Raw genomic sequence first — 19,767 nt, 5'->3', positions numbered from 1 at the left:
AGTTTCCACCTAGTCTTTCTATTCTATTCCATTCAACAAACAATATACAGCCAAACACCACCAGGGTGGTAAGAAGGTTTTGTAGTTGCATTTATGTATTTATTTTTGCTAAAATTATCTCATGCATCTTCTTACCAAATAAACAAAATGTTGATTCGAGTTGAGGACCAGAGTTATTTTATTATTATTAGTATGCTATAGTATTTAATAACACTTCAAGTTGGCTTATATATTTAAAATTTCATTCCATTTTCATTTAAATAAGTTTTGGTTAGTTTAAAATATTTTATTTAGCTTTAAAATTTCACTTAACTTTTTAGTACTTCAGACATAATTATTAAACAAATATTTAGTTTAGTTTACTAACTAAATATAACTGTACAGAGGTTTACTAAAAATATATATAGTTGTATTAAATTACCAAGGCAACATTTTTTTATTTTTTTCATCAAATGTTTATTTCATTATCTAAATGTTAATAATTATATTTATTTTAGAGGCTTTATTTCAATTACCAAAACATATTTTTGTAGATTCAGTTTTATTTAACAATAACGGCACAAAATGATGCTTATTCTAGTCTAGTTTAGTCTAGTCTAGTCTAGCCTAGTGGTGAAGTACTAGTCCCTTTGTGGTTGAAGATCTTTCCCTGCTGGAAACTTCCTTGTCAGGAAGTACACTAATGTAGTTATTGATTTAACAAATACCACAAACTTTTTTTTTTTTGGTCATAAAATAATTTTAATTTTGCTCTGGCATGATATTTGACATTTTCAGGCCTCAGTGAGGTTTGTCAGCATTTCAGTAATTCATGATTGAGCACTTCCTCACAGCATGTTTTCTGACTTGATCATTTCTGTGATCATTTGTATGGTTTTCTCATCTGAAAGGGATAAAAAAGAAAAAAGGCATCATGTGTGTTCACAGCAGAAAAACGGCACCATTAGTCTACAAATATATAATGCTGAAATATAATAAAGGTTTATTCAACAATAAGTTACCTTCCAAATTCATTTTGGGGTTGGCCAGTTTCCTCTCCAGGAGGGAGTCGATCAGTTTGCGAAGGTGTTTGAAGATCACGCCAATTCTGACTGGGGCCTGATGGGAAATGAAACAGTGTTAACTGTTATCTTACTGTTAGTTGAGTTATCTTACAGTTTGACAACCATTTTATGATGCACCAGTGCTCTCGCCAATGAAGCGATCAATGCAAATAAGGCAACCAACCATGCATGGATAACCAACGAGGAACAAGACGTGCATTGTGAAAAGCTTCTCCTCACCTGGAAACTGATCCATCCATCCAGAGAGATGAGTCTCTCCTTGTGCTGCACGTCAATATCACCTCCAAACAGCAGCATTGATAAAGGAGAGATCAACGTAGTGTCTCTTAGAAACACCTTCGTGTACTTCACCTGCAGGCAAGAAGAGGAAACAGTGCTAGTATGAATGATTAGGGTAATAAGAGACTTCTTTCAGAAAGTGTCATGAAAGGTCACAGTAATGTATTAAAGCGAGTCCAACACACCTTTTCCTGGAAGAGCAGCCAACCGTGGGTCTGTAGGAAGTGGTTGACTGAGGAGGGGTGAACGTGGGCCTTTCCCTGAGCCGTCTCAGCCACACACACCACCCGCTCCTGAACGTCCAGAGAGGGGGTGCAGAGGATCCGGCCCACGCTGTCATACAGACCCGCAGTCAACACGGCTTTGAGGACAGAGAGGTCCTGAGGCGAGAGCAAACCGAGGGCTTTGGGTTCAGCACCGGGCCGAGAGCGAGGGGTTCGGCTGGGCTTGGAGGAAACGAAACCAGCCTGCTCCACCATCCTGATGAGCTCCTGCTTCACATCCTGAGGAGATTACATACCTTGTTAAACACCACATGGTAATGAGTCGGTTTGATGTACTGCCTATTCTAAAATGCATTCAAAATTCCTACATTTACTTGAACACACTTTAATTAATGAATTCAGTCATTTTGATATTAAAAAAAGTGTATCTGTGTTTTAGTATTATTAGCATTTGAAAACTGTTCTCCAACAATGACTGCAACAGGAAAAACACCACAAAAAATAGGAAATAGGATATTTAAAAAATGTGTATTCTAAACTTTTCACTTGATGGATAAACTAAATCTAAAAATAATACAAAATGTTTTCCGGAATTGCAATAAGGCTGTGAAATGAAAAATAGAAATAATAGATCAAGATTAGAAATGTAAAAATATAGTTAAGATCAAATGCTAAATTTAACTCAAGTATTAAAACAAAAAGTGAAATCAAAATAAAGCAATATAGAAATATCTATTAAAAAAACTATTTAAAAATGACAGAAGCATGTATAAAATGACCAAAAAAACTAATTAAAATGAAAAAGACTGACACACACACACACACACATATATATATATATATATACTTTATAATTGTAATATATACAAATTCTTAAAAAGTATATAAATATACTATAATAACACTATGGTTACACGACATTTTAAGAGACACTGATCCATTTTTTTGCTGATAAAAGACTCAACAAACAACAAAGACTACATTAATTGATTATTAATTATTGATCATATTAATTATTAAAAAACTGTTAGATCCGCTTATTTTAAAAACACTTTTTACCTGGACAAATATGGTTCAAAAACCTTTTCCAAAATAACAAAAAAAAGTTTTAGCTAAGTGAAAGAAATATAAAATAAAATCTAAATATTAGAAAACTGAAAATGCAACTAAATACGTTTAAGTACCAAATTACTGAACTAAACAAAATAAATTGAAAATAAATTGAAGATAGAAAAAAAAAGTGATTACGAAAATTACAGAAACATGTAACAAATCTTAAGTATATAAATTATACTGCAATAACTCTGGATAGTTACCCCACATGACATTTTAGAGACATGAATCTAAAATCTGTGTTGATGATATAACAGTATTTAAAATATGTATGAAACCAACAAGAATACATTTTTAAAACGTCACTTTAAACAAACATTTTTTTTAATGCTTTCTCCTTTTATTCTCTTCAATTTATCCCCACCCCTTAAAATAAAAATTTTAAAAACTCCTATTTGCCCACATGCAGTACATTCATCAATGAATCATCATGACTGTTAATGAATCAGTAAGTGTGTTAGGATCTGTGATGTCACCTCGATGGTCATGAGAGCGGTGCAGTTCAGGAAGTGTCTCCGGCAGAAAGTCATCTCAGCACGCCTTCCCTCGCTCCGAGACCTCTTCCACCTGTGAACAGAAACTTCATTACAATGATTTCACTTCCTTTCTACACATACAGCCGTGCAGTGCTGTTCTGATGAACATGTGTGATTACCCGAGGTAAGCATTGTAGATGGTCATGTGATCTGAGCTGGCAACTGCTAGAGCAGATTTAGCCAGATTGGCCTCCTCCTTCCTGTTCATAGGAGTCACAAAGGGGGACTTCTCAGACATGGCCGCTGCGATGGTGGCCTGGATATAAACAAAACAAACTAAGATTAGCTGTTGTTTAGTACATCCTTCAACAATATTACACAGAAGAAAGAAAGTCAGTATGCTTGGAATGACACGAGGGTGAGAAATGATGACAGAAATTTAGCAAAAAAACGCTTACAATGGGTTCCAGGCAGCCAAAGATGGCGCCAAAGATGAGCATTTTGCCAATCTTGACGTTGACGGGAAGGGCGGCCAAGTGATGGCCGAGTGGTGTGAGGGCGTAGCTATCTTGCTGACAGGCGCCGATCTTCCTCAGCAGACTGACAGCATTACACACGGCCTGCTGCTGAGGCGGATCGAGAGCTCGACACAGGAAATCTTCTGGAGAACCATATTCACACTTCTGTTCACACACAGAGAGAGGTGACAGAAGTCAGCTTGATACCAGTGGAAAAAATACGCTTTATGTACACTAAAACTATCATTCAAAAGTTTTGTGTCAGACTTTTTTAAATGTGTTACATTTATTAAAATGCTTTAATAATGTTAAAAAGATTTCTTTTTCAAGTGAATCCTATTTACAAGATCGCTTCTATTGTCCTCATTTGTAAGTCGCTTTGGATAAAAGTGTCTGCTAAACGACAACATTTTTATATAAATGTAATATAAATGTTTAAAACAAGCCCCAAATCAAGTAAATAAGTAACACAAATAAAAGAAACCTCTTCGTATAAACAAAATAAGGCTTTGTTGGTGCTCTTTCCATTTAAAATGAGAGGCAACCACTGCATTTTAATCATAATCCAGACAAAGATGCTGCATGCATGCAACATGAGCAGTTTTTAAATCTAAATTAGATTGTATAGTTTTAAAATTTGAAGCAAAAACAGAATTATTTGACTTCTGAATGAAACAAACATCAGAAGAGCTGAATAAAACGCAGATTCACTCTCTGCCAGCAGGTGGAGCTTAAAGCATTTCCTTGGTTTCCGCTGTTAACAAACAGCATTGCACTGATGAACTTTAATGTGAATTATACAGAGGCAAGTTGAAAGGAAAAAAATACCATCTAAACTTTTCTAAAGACAGTAAGTTTCCTTCAGACATACATTCATATAAACTCCTACCTCTATTTGAAACACAATTTGTTTAGCATCTCATCCGATTTGAATCGTCACATATTTGAATCGATTTTCAACTGGCTTTAGTTAATCATTACATCTCTAAATCACAGGAATAAATTACATTTAAAAATATACTCTCATAGAAAACAGTTATTTTATAATGTGATAGTATTTCACAATATTACTGCTTTTAACGGTTTCTGATCAAATAAATACAGCCTTGGTGTGTCTAGCTGTGCATTGAGAGCGCCGAGGAGAGTTGAAATCAGGGCAACTTTATGGTAATGAGCTATGACGCAGTTCAGCGGCAACCAATCGGAGCGTAGAAGTCCACCGCTTGAGACGATTCCAGAGAGTGCAGCTCCGACCACATTAGTTCCCAAGCACAAAGTTGATTATTGCTGTGGTGGGTTTGCAATAATCTATTCTGTGTCCCTGTTTGCGTACAGGGACATAAAAAATTAAATAATGATACGTGGACCAAGGTGTCTGAGATTGTTCATGTTCCTGGTGAGTTGCTGATGTGCAGTAACGTTATAGGAATAATAATCTAATGATACAATAAATAATAGTAGAGTAGTCCCAGTTTACTTTTAAACAAATTTCCTTGATTATACGTACATTAAGTAATGTTTATACTTGATTATATTTACTTGAGTAACATTTTCAATGCAGGACTTTTACTTGCATCAGAGTATTTCTACAGTGCTTTATACATTATTAGGTAAAGGATCTTAATACTTCGCCCACAACAATATTTAATGAGGTTAACTTATAACATTACCCTCATTGTGGTTAGTCTGCACAAGATCAACAAGCTTGTTTGCTCTGCGGCCGCTTTAAATACAAGATAAGCATTCGATCTACGTCAAAGCGCACACGAGTCTTTCTGCAGGGTAGTTTTAGCAGAGCAAAGTTTGAGATCTCTTGTAAAAACAGTAAAACAAAATCTTAGCGACCACAAACTTTAACAGTGAAGTAGTTTCAAAAGACAAAGTTGGTACTTAACATAATATGAAGACAAAGCTCCTCCAAAGGCACTCGGAGAATCTCAGGAATGGAGTAATCAATGAAGCTCTGAAATCTGGTGTGGGAAAAACAGACATATGCGGCATGACCGTATATACACTGTACATTTATAAAATACATGTATAAATCAGAATTTAGAAGTCTATCAATTTTTGCACTCTAAATACTTTTAACATTTAACCCTAAGGACACATAAAAAAGCAATACATTTGTAACAGTATTTCTTTATTAATCTTTGTTAAATGTTGAAATTGCAGCTGTTCTTTGCTAGTTCATGTTAATTCAGATCCATAATATAATATTAAAAGATACATGCAATTTACAATTTTTGGTTTTAATAATGTATTAATAAATGTTAAAATTGTCAAACTAGGACTAAAATGGTTCAGAAATATTTTCCACCGTTAGTTCAGACATTCTTTTTTTAAGTTGAAACCAACGTAGTTAACTAATGACAAGTAAAAACATATTGTAAATTGTTACCAAATAACTATATAGTGATCAAAATGTACTCTTATTAAATCTCCTCCCTAAAATATCTTTGTTGACCACCAAATGGAAGCGTGCTACTCTGTGTGCACCTCAGTGGCGTTGTACCTGAATTTGGGGTAAAGGCGGAAACAGAAGCCCCCTCGGACACGTCCTGCCCTCCCCTGCCTCTGCAGAGCGCTGGCTTTACTCACAAACGTCTCCACCAGAGAGCTCATCTGACTGCTTTCATGATACCTGAAACCAGAAACTGAAGATCAGCGCTAACATTCAAAACCATCAGATCATAGACAGATTAGATTTCAGACATGATCTGGCCTGGCTCACCGATTCTCTTTAGTTTTTCCTGTGTCGATGACAAAGACCACGTCAGGAATGGTGACGCCAGTCTCAGCGATGTTTGTGGACAGAACAATCTTCAAGAGAATATCAATTTGTGAGAGTGATATATACATATTACATACTGCAGAAATAGTAATCGTATGTACAGTAGTATGCTGTTCTTAATGAAGCCCCATTAACAGTGATATAGTGCAGTACCTTTCTGACTCCAGGAGGGGGCACTGTGAAAGCAGAAGACTGGTCCTGAGATGACAGTGTGGAGTGGAGGGGAACCAGCTTGTATCTAGAGCAAACAAACACAGTATAAATAAACAAATATTAAAAGCTTTATGCCATATCAATTAGACAAAAATGAGTTTTGCCAGAAAATCAACGACACTCAGGTTGAATGGACAGTATTTCTGTCCCTCAGAATGTTTTGTTCTTGTCAACTTGAAAATGAATGAAAGTATTGAAAAGTGAAACATTTCCCACTTTCAGGCCATCCAAAAATAGATGAGGAGAAATGTGGCTTTACATCACTTGCTCACCAGCGAATTCACTGCAGTGAATGGGTGCCGTCAGAATGAGAGTCCTAATGTTCAATGTTCACTTTATTTATAATACAACAAATGTTGACCACAGTGCTGTACTTGAGACAACGCAGAATAATAATAGAATCCATTTTTATATTTTATATCATAACAGCACACAAACATAAATAAAACCTCAGTTTTTATCAATGAGGCAAAAAAAGACACTGCACTCATGAATGCTCACAATAAAAAAAATATGATTTTAAATGCGGTTTAAACTCTCTTACATCAAAATCCACACACATATTTGTTCAGAACAGTTTTGGACTGTTTTATAATGTAAAAGGTGCTTGATCTGTTCAGATTTCTCTCCTGATTCAGATCAGACGACCTTTTCACTAGAGAAAGCTTCAGTGAGGAATCATATTTTAGCCAGAGGAAGCAGCTTGAAGTTAAAACGTCTTGATGGATTTGTTTCGTACAAACATGCAGCTTTTCATTACACAAGACGTTCACTGATGGACTGAGTCGTGGTTTACTTCTGGATTATTGTGATGTTTTTATCAGCTGTTTGGACTCTCATTCTGACGGCACCCATTCCCTGCAGAGGATCCATTGGTGAACAGGTGATGTAATGCCACATTTCCCAAATCTGTTCTGATGAAGAAACAAACTCAACTACAGTACATCTTGTATGTCCTGAGAATACATTTTCTTTTTTGGGTGAACTATTTCTTTCAAGTATATTTAGGCTGGAGTTACCGGTCCTTTGAGCTGAACCTCTTGTCGGTGGTTAGCAGATCATACAGCTGCTGAATATGAGCCAGGCCTGGGAGGAAGATCAGAACCGCACCGTCCACATCACGAAACTGAGGCGATTTATCTGAGAAGAAGAACCAGAGATACTTCATTTACAAGTTGATTTCTTTGAGGAAATCATAAGTAGTGTTTGCATTAGCTAATAATACAGTATAAATCCTAATGAGCGACATATTCAGTCACTTTAGTTCTATAGTGTTTACAGTACAGTATGTGTCTTATATTACCCAGGTATTCCAGTAGGTCTAATATCAGATCCATATTGATCTTATTGGGGTTCATATACTGCAGGACGTGTCTCGTCCGCTTGCTGAAGTGATCCAGCTCAGGGCTCAGATCCCAGCCTGGGCCAGAGTCCCTCACGATCAGCTCCTGAACACAGTAAAATAAAAAACACTTACAAAACAACACACGCCTGCAGTGAACCGCCACAGGACAGCCTTACGCTGATACAGACAGATTCTTCTGGATTTCCGTCCTAACCTGGTGCTGAACAGTCTGTCCTCCTTTCTGTGTGATGTTGATGCTGACCTCCTCTTCCTCCTCCACAAACTTCTGACTGTACTCCGAGTCCTGCTCCAGAACGTAACCCGTCTCCTCCACGATATCCTCCAGGTGAAACACCTGCCACCACAGCGTGTCATTATTACTGCTTACTTGCATTACATAAAATAAAATCATTTTTAACAAATGATGCATATACAAATATCAAAAAATGAAAATACTAATGTTAGTATCCATTTAGTTAGAGTATGTTAGTATATGTTAAGGTATAATCTTGCCTCCACAGGGAAGGCTCTGCCAGGTATGGTGACCACAGGACAGCGGTTGAAGTAGTTGGCAAACTTCTGAGAGTCCACTGTAGCGCTCATCAAGATCAAACGCAGATCCGAGCGCTTATGGACCACTTCTTTTAGTATGGTGAGGAGGAAGTCTGACTGGACGCTCCGCTCATGAACCTACAATATTGAGACGATTTTGGGGTTAAACGGTCCAGGGTTAAGTGTGCCCTGTAGGTATACTGACCTCGTCCACGATGATGTGTGTGAGGGAGCTGAGGAGCCGGTCCTGCTGTAGTTTGCGCAGCAGGACTCCTGTGGTGCAGTACAGCAGTCGTGTGGCGTCCCCGGAGCGGTTCTCCATTCGGATTTGGTATCCACACAGTGAACTCTGGAATACAAATATTGCATGATATTATTACTATGGTGTCTCTGCCTTCAACTACCATTATGACACTTCTACTGCAGTTCTTTTGACTTATTTTGCACATTCTTCAAGTTCTTAGAAATGGTTGTGAAAAAACTAAAAGAAAAATATAAATTTAACTAAAGTAATATTTTTCTTTTCTTTTTTTACTTACACTCTAAATTTTATGTTCCCAAATATCATTCATTATTAATTCATAAATGTCATTATGTTTTTGGAGGGTCGCACCAGATTTTTAGATTCTATCTGACCTTGATAGTCTATGATATAATTTATTATAAAATTCTGTATAAATGCCATATAATGTTTCCCCCTTCATTTTATTTTTGGAGTCGTCACACTACACATCATGATTTAAATTTGGTGGACATAATTAGTTCAGATATAATTATTTTTTATTTTATATATATATATATATATATATATATATATATATATATATATCCAAATACTTAAAAAGGATTTAATTAGATAAAAAATTAAATAGTTTTGTTAAAATGTTATATAAATAACAATAATAATAATGTTACAAATAATAAAGAATCATGGCACAATTTTCAGCATTAGATTAAAAAATATATAAAATGTCAAACATTAAAATAAGAACAACATACAATTAAATTCAAAATAAATAAAACAAAATCATGCAAAATAACAATATATTATGTTGTTATATTTGTCACAAACTAAAGTATTATTATTAATAATAAGCGTAGCCAGCCACTGACCCATTCATGAAATGATTACTTAATAAAAAGTAATACATATATTATAAATACTCAACTTTACATTTATTACCCCAAAAAAATTAATTCATAGATTATTTTCCTTTTCACTTGAGAGAAAAATATCTAAAACTTAATTTTGAGTCTAAAAGAGTGTTAGCGTAAGCCTCGTGAATCTCTTTTGTGGTAATCAGCCCAGAAGTTTGACTACGATCTCATACCACCTCACATATTAGGATGAGGGTTTTCCCCATAAACGGTTTCAGAAGTTAACTTCCTGAGATCTAACCTTGGCTCCCGGCCCGTCCTCGCTCCCCAGCTCCTGTGACACCCTGCTGGCCAGACTCATGGCTGAAATCCTCCTGGGCTGTGTCACCACCACATTGCAAGGCTGCGCGGCCTCCCCGTTAGCCAGGAGCTCCTCCAGGATGAACTGAGGAATCTGAGTGCTCTTCCCGCTTCCCGTCTCTCCAGCGATGACCAGCACACGGTGGCACCGCAGCGCCTCCAGCACCTGCTGATGGTGCTGGAAGACCGGCAGCTGCTCCCTCTCTGACAGCAGCCTGCGAGCCAGAGCCGAGCTCCGCAGTCTGAGAAACAGCCTCCGGGACGTCTCCTCCGCCTCCAGGCCTCCTCCGCGCTGGGGCTCGTGGTCCTCCTGCATGTCCAGGTTCTCCCAGGAGTCCTCCGCTTCGGCGTCCTGAAGACGTTCCTGCTGCTCGGCCTGCGGCTGAAGGGACTGCTGCTGTTTGAGGCGGGTGAGAAAGTGTGCGATGAACTGGTCGCGTGGTTTGTTGATGGCGGAGCGGGTTTGCTCTTCTTCTTTTTGTTCGCTGTCTCGCCACTCAAGCCATACCTCACGGTAGGGGAGCGGGAGAAGCTGATGCACCGACTAATGGAGATCAAAGGAATGAAATGCATAAAGCAAGGAAATATTTGTCTGATATGTGAATGTAGTTCTTAAAAACTCACCTGTCCTTTGACTAGGTTATAAAGAGCAAGTGTGGCTCCTAAGTGCTGGGCTTGCATGCCGTCCTCAGTCAGGATAGTGGGACAAACCTCCAAAACATCATTAGGCCTCTGGATACGAACTCTGACAGCAATGACACATGATCAGACAATCAAATCTGCATTCACTGTATAATCAGAATCAATGCAATTTTAATGCAACATACCTGCATTTCCAATATCTTCCAACTGCAACTTTCTGGAAGGATGGTGGAGGGCTTTTCGGGAGGTTCTTCCTGCACCAATCAATCAGAAACTGTTTTGGCGACTTGCCAGTCCAGCTCTTTGATGTGTAGTCAAAGTTACGAATGTCTTTGGGCTCTTGCTCCTTTATCTCAGCTAGAGCATCAACAATGACAAATCAGATTAACACGGTTAACAATAACTGTCAAAACATTAGAAAAAGAAAAACACTCATATCTGGCAACACTCTACATTCAGCACAAAACAAAACAATTATTAAATTTAATGATATAAAACAAAACAAATATCATAAAATAAACTAATGAAAAACATTCAAAATCATGACATATAACATAAAATTACCCAAATAAACTAAACAAAGTAGTACAATAATAAAATAACATAAATGTACATTAAAAAGGTGTAAAAAAAAAAAATCACAATATAACAAATCATAAAACAATACAACAGCACAAAAAACAGAATACAAATAATTGCAAAAAATAACAACAAAACAAAATAACAAAATAAAATGAATAAATAAAACCCTACATAAACAATAATATTAAAATAGAATCATAAAACATCATAAAAAAAGTTTAAAAGAAAAATGTTTATGTATAAAACATTATTAAAAAACGATGACAAAATAAAACAAAGTAAACTGAAAATATCAGCATAAAATAAAAAATATATAAAATGTTAAACATTAAAATAATAAAAACATACAATAAAATTAAAAATGAATAGAATAAAATCATGCAAAATAACAATACATTATTTTATGTTGTTATATTTGTCACAAACAATAAAAAAATAAAACAGCATAAACTAAAAAAACAACAACAACAACAAAAAACATGCCATAAATATCATAAAATAAAAAATCACATCATAAAACAATTTTTTTAAATGATACATTGTAATAATTATACAAGAAGTCTCTTACTTTTTTCTGCTGGCGGTGTGTCTGCTTGCTCAAAGAGGCTGAAGTTGAGTTCGTCTTTGCCATCAGTGAGAGTCATTGGCTTCTTCTGCTCTTTGGGAGTGTCTTTAACTTTGATAGCAGAGTTAAACATCGGATGACTCTCCAAAGGCTTCATTTCTGTAATGTAGAAAAACACTGTTGAGGAACAGATTCATGGCAACATTTTCTCAAGTTCTACAGTGAACAGATACCCTGAAAGGCAGAGAACCCTGCAGGCACTGAGACCTTGCTGGATGACTCTGATCCGGTCTTGTGCAGTCCTCTGCCCTGCTTTGTCTTTCTTGGCTTTAGATTCAGCAGCCATCTCCTTCGCATCATACAGCTGAGCGCTCAGCCGCAGGTATCTGTCATTCTGCAGGAAGAGCAGGAGAACTTACAGGAAGCTGCTGATATAACAGTGTCGTAATGTGGAGACCAGACTGAGTGAAATGAAATTTTATTAATAAGATTCGGGAGGAGCGCGTCAGATACTTAGCCTAATCAACACAGGTGGACCATAATCAAGTTATCAATCCCATAGTATAAATATCGCTGACTTCCCTCTATCCATTGACGGTTTATCAGCATCCCTCCTCCACCCCATCTCCTCACTTTGAGTTCACTTTATAAATAGACGGGGAAGGGGGGGTACTCTAGGTTCGGGCCATTCCCGAGCTCGGAGCCCTTCCCCGGACAGCACGCCAAATACGCATACCATACCTCAGCTAATTATATGTAAGCGTGAACTAGTGAAACTCACAGGATCAAACTCCTCCTCCAGCTCTGGGTTAAACACACGTGAGTCCTTGTTTTCATCTTCCTCACTGCTCTGATCTTCAGACTGTTCAGCGTAGCGCAGTATCCACTCCTTCATACTGTCACCACCATCTTTTATAGAAGTCTGTCATTAAATAAAACATTTTTGAACATTTTTAAAACTCAAAAGATTAAGTGAAGTTTCATTTTTGGGTGAACTATTCCTTTAAGGAAAATGAGATTCTCATGACACTTTAACACACCTTTGCCTTTGGTTTCTCGTCCTCTTTAGATGCTTCTTTTTTGGCCACCGTTTGTTTCTCGTCCTCTTTAGGAGCCTGAAACTTGGGGCGAGTCTTCTGTTTCTCTTCCTGCATCTTTTGGCTGAATCCTTCCGGTAGCTCATCTTTAATTACGGAAAAGCGAAAATCAAAACCAGGGTTTATGCTTGAGGAGCAGAACTTAAATTTTCTGACTGCAATCTGAAACTTTTACCATCTCTGAGATTCAGACAGAGCCAGTCGAGCGCTGAGGTCAGGTCTCCTCCGTACAGCACACTGCTCTTCATGGCCTCCTCGATGTGCTCGGCCTTAAACCGGAACATCTGCAGAGCTGTGTACAGATCCTGACAAACAATATATGACAGATGGCCTTCAGATAATCTTAGATTATTAAAAACATAGTATATTATTTAGTTTTTTTGCAATTAAAGAGGAAACAGAAAAGACTTACCAGCAACTTTTTGGAGGTGAGTCTGCCAGATATCGGTCCTTTATCAGCATGTTCTTGTCTGTAATCATTAATTAACTTGATCACCTTCTTCTCCAGTTCTGGTTGGATAACAACCTTCAAACATATATATATATAAAAAAATAGTTTAATAAGGCAAGGTGTAGACGGATATTGTCAATAAAAGACGTTGATGTTTACACAGATTTGGGGTCAGTAAGTTTCTTCTACTCAACCAAGGCTGCATTTATTTGATCAAAAATGCAGTGAAAACAGAAATACTGTGAAATATAATTTTTCAAATATTAATTTAAAATGATGATTCACTGTTCAGGAAACTTAGCAGAATTTTTCAGATTGTTTTTGATGAACGAAGTTCAAAAGAACAGCATTTATTTCAAATATAAATCTTTTGCAATATTATAAATGTCTTTATTGTCACATTTGATCAATTGAATGAGTCCCTGCTACGTAAGAGTATTAATTTATTTTTAAAAATTCTTACTGATCCAAAGTTTTTCTCAATGGTAGTGTACATTTGAGCATTTATGTACATTCATTTGTCAGAAAGTTACACAACCACATAAATTAAAAGCTGTGTTTGAAGAATGAATCCTATGTGATCTCTTTAATGTGAGACTTACCTTCAGTATTGATTTATCAGACACACCGCTAGAGTCAGTCTGTGCAATTGTGTTAAGACTGTATGTTTTAGGAGCTAAAAGAAAAATATAAAATATTAAATACAGTTGCAGCTCAACTGTCAAGACGTGAAACATATGCAACACTTGCTGAATAATAGTAATCAAATAAGTAGAAAAATTGTATTCGAATATTGTCATATTTCATCACATAACGTGTCTTTGCACACACTGGCAGCAGTCTGACCTCTGGGTTTGTTGTCCTTCGAGGCTGGTTTCTCGTGGTCTGGTCTGTGAGTTTGGTTCTTGCCGGTGGATTCAGATGCTGTTTTGGTCGCATTAACATTGAGAACTGCTGCAGACTTCTTCTTCTTCCCACCCATTTCGAAAACAGTCAGTTCACGTTTTTGTTACTGATCAATACACACAATAATCCACGTCACTAGGAACAACAACACGTATAATGTTAATGTTTGATGCTGAGAAATGAAGAAGACTGAGCGCTCTATTAGAGGCTGTGAAGCCTGAAACCACTGAGGCGTCCTTCAAAATAAAAGTTGATAGGATACTTCTGAAAACTTCGGATTTTTACTCCATGCATGAGTACAGTGTTATGCTATGTTTATATAAATGGGGAAAATATAATGACCTTTTAAGTCGATTAGGATTTATTTTGGAAATAACAATAGATTGTTAGAACGATTTCTTTAAACACTATTTAGACAAAATAATTGTTAAATTTATTAAGAATGACTGAACCCATCTATTCGTTTTATAAACAAAATAAATGTACAACGTAAATAACAACGATAAACAACAATCGTAAAGTTTGTTTACTAAAAATAAAATAAAAACAGTAATAAGAAAAAAAAATATTTATTAAAACCAATCGCTTGAAAAATGTTTCAATAAAATGAATTCAATTCCAAACTCAAATAATGTCAATTTCCTTAAATAAATTATTGATTTTTTAAATATATATTTGTATTATTGTTATTATGATTATTTTACTTTTGTTTGTCTGTCTTTTACCGTCGTTCTTTGCCCACTTTTGATGCGCCACACGTAATTTCCGCTGCGCTCAGTGCGCTGAGGGATTTGAGTTTGTTTGAAGACATGGGGGGCGCCTTTGGAGAATATTTATTCAGCGTGTTTGATGAAGAACAGTCCGGTTATAGCAAAAAAAGCCACTCCAAAGCCAGCCGCTCAGACAGGATAGGTGAACGAACGGGATATTTGATTGTTTCGCAGAACTAATCTGCAGATGATGCAGTATTTGTCTGGCTGCACTGAACACAAGTGACGCGCGCTCACAGAAACTCAGGAATCAATCACACCTCATCAGACCTCCACAGACTTGGACAGTTTCTTTTTGTTGTTTTAAGATGCAGCGGTTTTTGTGTGCAGGTTGTAATAAACGAACTTGCCTCACTATTTATTTCTCAATAAATAGAATGTAGTGGAAAAGTTCCTTTATTCCAGTAATTCAACTAAAATTGTGAAACTCGTGTATTAAATAAATTCAGTGCACACAGACTGAAGTCTTTGGTTCTTTTAATTATGGTGATTTGAGCACATATGCCAATCAGCTAATCAATTCAAAACACCTGCAAAGGTTTCCTGAGCCTTCAAAATGGTTTCTCAGTTTGGTTCACTAGGCTACACAATCATGGGGAAGACTGCTGATCTGACAGTTGTCCAGAAGAAAATCATTGACACCCTTCACAAGGAGGGTAAGCCACAAACATTCAATGCCAAAGAAGCTTGCTGTTCACAGAGTGCTGTATCCAAGCATGTTAACAGAAAGTTGAGTGGAAGGAAAAGATACACAACCGAGAGAACCGCAGCCTTATGAGGATTGTCAAGCAAACTCGATTCAAGAATTTGAGTGAACTTCACAAGGAATGGACTGAGGCTGGGGTCAAGGCATCAAGAGCAACCACACACAGACGTGTCAGTTTGCTTAACCACAGACAACATAATCAGAGGCATCTTAGCAACTCATGAACGAGTAATTATCTGGCTCGGCTCGGTGTTCATCTTCAGTTCTCTCTTCACATCAGTTCAGTCAGTGTACTGTTTGAGTAAATGAATTACTCCGGGATATTGGTTTGTTTTAACTCGGAAGGGAATGTCAGCCACATTAAAAAAGTTCACAGCTTAAGTCATTTGTGGATTAATGCGTATTAGAGACGCGAACCGTTTAAAACGATTCAGTTCGATTTGGTGAACTGGTTCAGAAAGATCCGGTTACATCGAATGATTCGTTCGCAAACCGGATATGACAAACTGCTTTGTTTTGTACTCTCTCTCACAACAGACACGGAAGAGAAGACAATGCTGAATAAAGTCGTAGTTTTTTTTTGCTTGTTTTGGACCAAATTGTATTTTTTCGATGATTCAAAAAATTCTGCTCTGCCAAGCAGCCTTTCAAACATAGACAAAACTCAATGGATCTGTTTGTTTGCTTTAAATTTACTTTGGTCAATAACAGAAGGTACCAAACACTGAAGATGCTGTGGTTACAACGATTTTGTTCAGCTGTCATTGACTTTGTGTCTTTCTGGTCACATGACCTGCAGGGCGTGGCGTGGTCTGGGAGGAAACCATCATCCTGCTGCCAGACAACGTGCATCATGTATTCCTGTCAGCCACAATTCCCAACGCTCGACAGTTTGCTGAGTGGATCTGTCACCTCCACAAACAGGTGGATCATCACCTTAGCACCCACTCCAAACACTTTAGCGATCACCTAACAACAGCTTAGAATGCCTTCGCAAATGCTCAGAAGACCCTAGCAACCACTACCTTTACCAGCACATTTAAGCACTGCTCGAATGTCCAGTCAGAAGTTCAGAAAATGTTAGCAACCACCCCGAGTGCTCTATCAACACCTCAGCACAACCTGCTGTCCCGTGTTGTTATCATTAACTAAAACTTGATTTTGGGAATTGAAGCTAAATGTAATCATAAGATTAAAAATGTTGCTTTTTAAACATGAAATAAGTTTAAATACCAAAATGACTAAATAGTACAAATAAATGACAGCTATATCGATATATAAAAACAGAAACTAATGATCAAATGCACATAACATTATTAAAATGAAAATTGAAGATATGTATACATGTATAACTACTAGGGGTGTAACGATTCACTCGTTTTCTCGATGCATCGATTACAAACCCTGTCGATTCATATGCATCGATCTTGAAACATGATTTTTGAATCGTGAAATGCCGATCTTGGACAGGAATAGATTCAAAATGCTAAGAATCGAATGAATCGCGATTTCTATAGCGATTCAATGCTTTCAAAATGTATACACATTAAATTACTACACGCACGAATTAATGGAGACCTTGAGGAGTGTTCGTGAATCGTGCCTCTTATCTGTCCTTCACGCGCTCCACTGTTTACCGACTGAGACTGTCACAGGATTGCGCTCGCGCCGTTCGTCTCTGACGCAGCTGACGTGTGATCTATAGGACTCGTGGCCACTGGCCAGTAATGCTAACGTGAAGTAGTTTTACTTTTCTGTAGTTTGTCAATGGCTCTCTTTATCTTACCGACGGAGTTACCGGAGCCGTCGACAGCTATTGCATGGACGGAGCAGAAATGTAAGTGTCTAAATCATACGCACAGTTCCATTGAATGATAAATGTTTTTAAACAATGCGGATGAACCGAATATACGAAGGAAACTTTTAAAATTAACCACAGCATTAACAACGACCTTGAAATAAGAGCGCAAGATCATCTGAAAATATGCATGAAAGTAGCGTTTGTTTCATTAGCAAACAGACATCTGGCACGTTTTCTCTCAGTATCATTCGCTGATGGAGAGGAAAAGTTAAATAGAGATGAAGACGTTTTCACACTGAAAGAGAAGCGATCTCGCTCTCATAGACGTGCCAGGCTATATCTGCAGCTAAACTGAATAAAAGCAGAATGAACTGATGAAACTAAAAAAAAAACACAAACAATTTATGAATGATGCAGTGCTAATTGACATTTATTACAGTACAGAAACTATAAAGTATATTTTCTACCTTATTCTTTGCAGGAAATTTAAATAATTGCTAATTAAATGTAGCCTAGTATATAAAACAATCATAAAATTGCTATTAGGAAAAAATATATATATTACAAATGATTGATTATTGTCCAGCAGTATATTTGATTTATTACAGCTAATTAAAAGTAATTAAAAAATAAGATAATTCCTTGTAAAAAAAAAAAAAAAATAATAATAATAATAATTATTATTATTATTACTTTATAGGCTACATACATAAAATGATTGTATTTGACATTTCTGTCACTTCTGAAATTATGGCTACGCCCCTGGTGTGACAAAATGTTGGCTTATACATAATACTCTTTAAGCTCTTTTTTAAAAACTTGGCTTACATACATTTTTACGTATGCCATGTCGCATCATTAAACTAGCATTTAACAACGGACAAAAGTTTTTTTTTTTTTTCTAACCTATGGTTCTCTAACCATAAATGCTACTGTAATTTGCCCCCTGACTAAGCATTTAAATAATTTAGTAGAAGCATTTAAATAATCCCGTGAATGCACTTAAAGAATGCAGAATCGAATCGTTATAATCGAATCGAATTTAATTGTGAATCGAATCGTTCTAAATTTGCAAAAATCGTTATTGAATCGAATCGCTGCCTTGCCAAAGATTCACAGCCCTAATAACTACCTATAGTAGTACAAATGGTAATTCTATGTGCAGCAATGTTCTTTAAAGTAAATCCATTCGGTTTAAGGTACATCTGAGGCCTGTTGCACAAAAGTAGAATTAAGACATCCGGGATAAATGACTCAGCTGAGCTCAATGAAGCCAAAACATGTGCGTCCAGGCTTAATTGGTCGCACAAAGACCAAGCCAGGATGAGCAGACACGGATTCATTAAGCCAGGTGAAACCAATCCTGGATAGGTGCGCGCTCATGGCTCACTCAAATAGACCCCGCCACAGATCACAGATTAACTGATTTACTATGGCAACTAGAGCCGCGTACTTTTTATGGGGTTAGAATTGTTGCATTATTCCAAATAAATAGATTATGATCCACAAATAAATGTAACGAGATTCACAAAAATATATCAAATTCACAAATGAATATAAAGAGTTTCACAAAAAAATTTAAAACTCACAAATAAATAAAATGAGATTTGCAAATAAAAAAAATATATTTACAAATGTGTTTAATGTCACAAACACAACTCTACCTGGTATTTATTTGTGAACCGCTGTCTGTGCATTTGTAAATCACTGCACGCATTTGTGGATCGGTTCCTGTGCATTTGTGGATTTGAAACACTTCTAGCGTCGACGTGCAGATAAATCCACAAATAAGTGGACTCCACCCACCGTTTACTCAAGCCAATCAAATAACGGCCACATTGAGCTGACCAATCGTAGCACGTTATCGCTTCAACCAATCACGTTTTGGCTTACAGCCAGGGGAACTTGAGACCAACAACAGACAGTCAGGGCATTTCTCAATACCAAGTTCGCAGAGTCTGGACTTCCGTCCTTCCGAGTTTGGACATGCCAAGTTGGACTCAGAAGAACGAACTCTCGAGGACGGGAGGACGCGAGTCCAGTCATTCTACAAATGGAACGGCAGCGTACTTGATAGCTTCACTCAGCATGCATGTTTTACTTGAATTAACTTCTTTTTTATTTTCAATATATTAAATATATTAGTATTAAAAAACTAATATTTACCTACTCTGATTATTTTCACTTTATATTTATAATGAAATTGAATATAAT

General features: G+C 36.8%; 1 protein-coding gene across 1 annotated transcript; it reads right to left on the bottom strand.

Moving 5' to 3' along the window:
* Positions 1 to 714: 714 nt before the first annotated feature.
* Positions 715 to 14,487, bottom strand: LOC132132205 (ATP-dependent RNA helicase DHX29-like). Its single transcript, XM_059544518.1, has 27 exons — positions 14,217 to 14,487; positions 13,973 to 14,046; positions 13,332 to 13,445; positions 13,095 to 13,224; positions 12,863 to 13,005; positions 12,604 to 12,744; positions 12,090 to 12,216; positions 11,826 to 11,981; positions 10,861 to 11,032; positions 10,658 to 10,778; positions 9,975 to 10,577; positions 8,781 to 8,924; positions 8,537 to 8,713; positions 8,238 to 8,378; positions 7,982 to 8,126; positions 7,698 to 7,818; positions 6,619 to 6,703; positions 6,406 to 6,494; positions 6,187 to 6,315; positions 5,554 to 5,644; positions 3,615 to 3,839; positions 3,336 to 3,472; positions 3,157 to 3,247; positions 1,529 to 1,846; positions 1,284 to 1,415; positions 1,002 to 1,098; positions 715 to 883 (listed from the first exon to the last, which is right to left on the bottom strand). Exons 1-27 carry the CDS (start codon positions 14,350 to 14,352, stop codon positions 828 to 830), a joined length of 4,095 nt encoding a protein of 1,364 aa, XP_059400501.1. The 5' UTR covers positions 14,353 to 14,487; the 3' UTR covers positions 715 to 827.
* Positions 14,488 to 19,767: the final 5,280 nt, after the last annotated feature.

Source organism: Carassius carassius, chromosome 49 (genome assembly GCF_963082965.1).
Source record: "Carassius carassius chromosome 49, fCarCar2.1, whole genome shotgun sequence".
NCBI lineage: Eukaryota > Metazoa > Chordata > Actinopteri > Cypriniformes > Cyprinidae > Carassius > Carassius carassius.
The sequence above is the reverse complement of the archived record's forward strand: the minus strand, read 5'-3'. Positions and strand labels throughout refer to the sequence as shown.